We start from the raw sequence: 6,160 nt of genomic DNA on the forward strand, positions 1-6,160 counted from the left end.
CAGTACCACGGACCTCAGAAAATGGCTTGGCAGGCCACATGGTAGACAAGCCTGGTGTATACTTCCCTGTTGCAGTGGTGCAGATCTTGTACTGCCCTGGAAGTTACTGGTCTAGATTGATGTGTATCTGTGGTAGGGGTCATAGCAAATCCCTCCCAGGAAAGAGAAGGGTTCTGCTAAGACAAGAGGCTACTCAGGGTTGGGACAAGCCTTGGTAATTAGGGGGCAACTGCACTGTGCACCAGGCTTACTGATGCAGGAACAGGGGCCCGGACAACCCTCAGGACTGTACCAGGAGCCAAACTGGGCCTGGGATTCCTTCAGTTCCTGTGCTGTTCTATGGATGAACTTGCCTCATTTGTTTCCAAGATGAATGAGGCAGACAGGACACTTGTGTTGCCTTCTGTAACAGGACCCAGATCTCTCAGCTCAAGATGCTGTTCTCTACCTTGGGAAGAAGATGCTTTGTTGAGGCCTTTTGAGAGTCCGTGCACTCGTTCTCATTCACCTGTTGCTGCGCCAGCATTAGTATAGCTCTCCTGGAGAAACGGGAGCCCAGCTTTCCTTCTGACTGGAACAGCTGTGACATGGTGAAGTCTGTTGATTCCCCTGGGCCCCTGTTCTGGAGCTGCTTTCTGTTCCAACGCCCCACAAGGGCTCTTAGCAACTCTTCTGGATGCCACCCCTTTGTGGGCTGGCTTGCTCCGATACAGGGACTCCTCACCTTTTTTTTTTTTTTATAGACTCGAGGTGCCTGTAGCAGACCTTAAAAGAAAAAAAAACCACACACAAAACAACACACTTTTTCTCTCTCTTGTTGTTGTTAACCTATGGAAGAATAATAGAGCAGTGAGAGAGCTGGTGCCATCTCCATCCGTGGAGATGTCTAAGACCCGGCTGGACGAATCCCGGCGGTGGAGAGTGCCCAGTCCCGACTCGGTACGGGCCCTAGCTCTCTGTGACGCAGGCTAAAAAGGCCGTGACGGCCACGCATGCGCCCTGCAGAACGCTGCCCCCCAGCAGCTGGGTCCCTACTGGCGCGTGCCCCCGCCCCCGCCGTTAACCCAGTGCTGCCGGGGCCGGCGCGCGGGATGGCGCTGGCTGCGGGGGTCGCGCTGCTCTTCCTGCTGCTCCTACTGCTGGCGGCTGGGCGCGGACCGGCGGGACTCAGCCTGGCGGGCCTGTGGCAGCTGAGCAACGGCAACGGGTCGGTGTCGCTGCGCGGGGCGGTGCCGGGCTGCGTGCACACCGCGCTGCTGAGCAGTGGTCTCGTGCAGGTACCGCGGGGCGGGGAGCGGAGCAGGAACTCGGGTGGGCGCAGGGGGCGAGCTGGGAGCACTGGGCTAGAAGCGGAGCGGCGGGGGAGCAGGGAGCGGACAGCCGAGTAGGAGAGGGGGCGGAGGAGGGGATCCGAGTGGTGTTGCAGAAGGGCGGGCTCCTGTGTGGCCGGTTACCGAGGGGGGCCGGTGGCTGTAGACGAGGAAGGGCCCGGCTGTTTGTCACGGTGCGCTGTGAGGAGGGCCCCGATACCTTCGTGACTTCACGGTCTGTTCAGACGGGGCAGATTGGATAGGTGAAAAAGGTCCGGTCCTGAGAGAGCCGCGAGAAAGGAGAAGCGGGGGAGAGGGGAGCTGCTAACAGAGGCAGGGAGCCCTGGCTTCCCGAAGGGGCGGGGGCGAGATTTTCAAGGCAGAGCTTGGTGCCTGCCTCCCGCCATTGACCAGAGGGCCCCGACACATGCCTAGCTGTCAATCTCCGGGGAAGGGTGGGACTTTCAGGACCCCTCAGCCAATCAGAGTGTGTGTATACGGGTGGGAGGGCGCCAAGCTCCATCATGAAAACGGTGCTCGACGTTGTGCTGGGACCCTAAAATCCGGAGGCAAACTCCGTGAATTGGGTAGGTCCCTACCTATGAATAGGTTTTGTGATTTTTTTTTTTTTTGTTTTTTTTTTTACTTTAATATTAATAGCAAATGATATTCAGTGTTTTGAAAATTTGCACTTTCATCCCTGCTGCTTTTCCCCTTCAGATTTTAGTAGATACTCTTTTTCTGTAACAGTGTTATGATCATGCCCTAAATCTTCATTCTGTAAGTGGGTGGTACCCATGTTTTGCCCCTGAGGATCAGTTGAGTGGTACGGGGTTGGATGCAGCTATGCACTGGCCCAGCCCACGAGCTTGGATGCAGCCACGTGTCGGCTTGGCCTTATGGATGTGGCTGTGTGTTGGCCCAGCCTCATTTGCTGGTACAACTTGGTGCACAGGCCGCTTTATCCAGCCCACAGCTCCCCACAGTCTGGAAATTCAGTAGCATGGGAGCAGTAATTAGCTGCTACCGCTAGCTCGTTGCCAAATTTGCTGACTATGGGGAGCCAGATGACAGTTCTGTGGGCCAGGCATTGAGCACCCCTGCTGTAGTCTGATAGCAGAACTGCTTCTTTATTCGTTAGGAGTAAGATGAGGCCTAATGGCATTACTATCAAACAAAGAAAAAGCTTGCCAATCTTAATGTCTGGGAAAGAAGAAAATAGGATGTAGATGAAAGTGAAATGTGCTTTACGGGAAAACAAGGCAAAATACAATACTGGTACAAACATCAAAGTGCTGCTTTGCTATATGTAGTAACAAAATGTATTACCTCTGCATATCAAACTTGGATAACTTGGTATCATCACAGGCCTCATTCTGTATTCTTTGTACATTGTAGATTTCATTTTAAAATGCTGTTAATTTGTACATGTGTATTTTTACACCTGCCAATCTCTGCTTTTAAAATCTCTTGAACTTAACCCTAAGCAATGAGTTTAGGAATCAAACAAGTTGGAGAGGTGTATGGAGGCAAGAAGTTCTGTTCTGGGATAAGTGAATTTTAGTATATTTAGCCTATATTGGAAAATCTAGTACTAGTGGGAAAGTTGGGAACAAATGGTAAGAGGTGTAAACCATATAAGAGGTATGGGTTTATGTTGGACAGATCCCTGTGTCTCCTTAAATGCCCTCCTGATTAGTTGGTTCAATACAACTAAATTATATTTAAATATGTGGGGGGTTTTATGTTCTTAGTGAGGCTGTAAAGCAAAAATGTAAAACTTCTTAAAGGAAATGCATGTCCTACCCACATTATGGTATTATGTGCTAAGGTTCAGTGGAAGTAGTCTTGTGACTTTCTCTCAAAAGGGATATACATAATTTAACTCTTTTCTTTGTTGATGCTGCTAAGTTACAGTAATAGTGTGAATAAATCATTTGGTGTCAGTGGAAGCTATGTTTGGTACACTGACTCGCATTTGTAGGGTAGTGTTGTGGTAGAAGGCTTGAAGTGAGAAAGGATGTTTGTTTGTTAGCCAGTTAACAGTAATTCAGTTCAGTTATTTCAGTAGCTTTGAGCAGTAGTCTTTTTTTTTGAGCTTAGTCCCTGGTTAATACTAAGCTTATGCATATGGAGATAATTCTGTATCTGCCTGGACCCTAGTAACTTCAGTCAGCCTGTACAATCTTGACCTGCCAGTGGACTGATTAAGCTGATGCAGAACTCTTCTGTGGATGCTTTTAGTTTGAATTTACAGGGGCTTATTTTGGTCTGACACCTGTGTCTAATCAGCTTAGAACAGACAAGCTTGGCTAACCAAAATAAATGTTTACGCAGCCTTTTGCACCAGTTTACCTAAATAATTTTTAAATCACATTTTTAGTTTTTACCAATGCAACCACAAGAACACAAATCCAAGGATCATCTTAAAAGATTTTGGTATCCACAGTGATGTTTGAGTTCTCCAGCTGAGTCTTAACCAGTTCCTGTTTACCTAATCATATTACATACTGGCTGCCCTCCATGGAAATGAGCTAAGATGGTTGGGGAGGGTGAAAGAACTCTTTAATGCATCTGCATCTTTTTAAAAAAAAATTTATGTAAAAGGGCAGTGGGAGAGTTGGCCTCCTGCTGCCAAGTGAAGCTCATCTGCTTGTGCTGCATTGAGTCTTTTGTGATGTGAAATTCTCAGTACCAGACACTCTTCAAATGTAGGTGCTTAAAATAAATCTCTTATTGAGGCACATAACAAACAGCCTGAATTTTCTGTGCAGAGTACCTTCTGGTTCTTTGCATTTCATTGACATTCTCATTACCCCTGAAATTCATGCTGCTTTTTAAGTGCCTAAATACAGATTTAAGAGTTTAATTTCAGGCATCTAAATTTGCAAATTTTGAGCATGATGGGTTTTTTTTTTTCTTTTTCCTCCTTAAGCTCTTTTCTCTCCGTGTCCTAGAATTGATGTCTGCTCCCAGTGAAGAAAGCTGAGTGACTGTCACTGTGCTACATGTCTAAAAACTCCTGACAAAAGCAAAGATTACTCTGAGTGATTTCAGACATGTGAAATATGTGAGCAAAACTGGTAAGAATTAAAATGCATGGGACAGCAAATGCCATTGTTCATGAACCACTTGTTACTTTAATCTGCTGTCTTTGTAGAGTATGCTTAAACTGGGAGGAATATATCCTCTGTTGGGGTGGTGGCGTTCACTCCCAGTCTGGATATTAATTTTCTTGCCAGAGGTGACTTTTCTCCCTGGCTCATATAATCTTATGTTGGTGAACTCTTCCTTTTTCAAATGCACCAGGTGTTAGGTATCTTCAGATGAATCTTTGGATTTTTAGCTGTTGGGCAAATAGACTGCTAGGCTTCTTACCAACGCATAATTATCTCCAAGTAGCTCAGTTTAGATCCTTGATTGATAGACTTTAACATGGGCAAATTATAGGACTGCCATGGACTCACCCCAGCCACTGGCCGCACTCCCAAAGTGCTGATTACTTCAGATAGATCTTCCCATGCCCAATCTTACAACACCCTGGTTGCGCTCCTGGTTCAGCCTCCATTATCTGCTTAGTGAATAACCCAGAAAAGGGTCACTCCAGCAACTTACCTCTTCACTTCACTTTGGCAATTCCCTCCTGCCTGTGACCACAGTGGCATTGCACTGATTGGCCTGCCTTTAGCCTTGCCTGCCACCTTCCCTGTCTCTGATTTTGCTGTGGATTCAAATCTCTTGAGAGTAAAGCCCCCTATACAACTTCCTAGGTAGTGGCACACCTTATTGGGCATGCTGGGAGGTGAGCAAGAGAAACATTATCTGGCATAGGTAACAGACAGGATAATGGTAGAAGAAAGGATAGCTTGATCAGTGGAAGGTCAAGGGTTGTTAACGTGGAGTAAAGAACTTGTCAGGAATCAAGTAGATAATAATGAGTCTTGAAGTCAGTTAACTCCTTTAGTTCTACCTGACTAGAAACATAGCTGTCCCTTCTGGGCAATTTTGTTTTCAAATTTGAATGGAGCAGGAATCATGGATATTAGGGCTGGAAAGGACCTTGAAGATCATTAAGTCCAGCCCCGTGCCCCAGGGGCAGGAAGTCAGCTAGGGTCAAAGGATCCCAGCAAGATAAGCATCCAAACGTTTCTAGAATGAGTCCAGAGTAGGTGCTTGCACCACTTCTGGAGGGAGTCTATTCCAGGCCTTGGGGGCTTGGACAGTAAAGAAGTTTTTCCTTGTGTCCAGCTTAAAACGGTCATGGAGGAGTTTATGACTGTTGGTCCTTGTTATCCCTTGGGGCACTCTGGTGAACAGACATTCCCCCAGATCCTGATGCATACCCCCTTATGTACTTATAGGCAGATACCAGGTCATCCCTGAGCCTGCGCTTTTCTAGGCTGAAGAGTCTCATGGCTCTCAGTCTCTCATAAGGCCTATTCTATTGCCCTCTGATCATGCGTGTGGCTCTCCTCTGGACTCTCTCAAGCTTCTCAACATCCTTCTTGAATTGTGAAGCCCAGAATTGGATGCAGTACTCCAGCTGCGACCTCACCAAGGCCAAATACAGCGGGAGGATAACACCCTGAGATTTACATGAAGCATCTATGGATGCAAGCCAGGGTTTTTTTTTTTGCTTTACCAGCTGCGACATCACATTGGTGGCTTGTGTTCATCTTGTGGTCAACCATGACCCCTAAGTCTCTTTCAGCCATGGTGCTAGCGAGCGTAGCACTGCTGAGCCTGTAAGTATGCTGCAAGTTTTTTTTTCTCCTCAGGTGGAGTACCTTACATTTTTTTGGTATTCAACATCATCAGGTTTATATCCGCCCACTTACTAAGCTTATCCA

At 47.1% G+C, this 6,160-nt stretch overlaps 1 protein-coding gene across 1 annotated transcript in view; it reads left to right on the top strand.

Moving 5' to 3' along the window:
* The first annotated feature begins 1,089 nt into the window (after window positions 1-1,089).
* MANBA (mannosidase beta) overlaps window positions 1,090-6,160 on the top strand; it is a 114,622-nt gene continuing 109,551 nt past the window's right edge. Inside the window, exon 1 of the mRNA XM_019526367.1 lies at window positions 1,090-1,277. Within this exon, the coding sequence (XP_019381912.1) occupies window positions 1,092-1,277 (186 nt within the window). The 5' untranslated portion in view covers window positions 1,090-1,091. The remainder of the gene's footprint in view (window positions 1,278-6,160) is intronic.

Source organism: Gavialis gangeticus, unplaced genomic scaffold (genome assembly GCF_001723915.1).
Source record: "Gavialis gangeticus isolate Ggan-Ray unplaced genomic scaffold, GavGan_comp1, whole genome shotgun sequence".
Taxonomy (NCBI): Eukaryota; Metazoa; Chordata; order Crocodylia; family Gavialidae; genus Gavialis; species Gavialis gangeticus.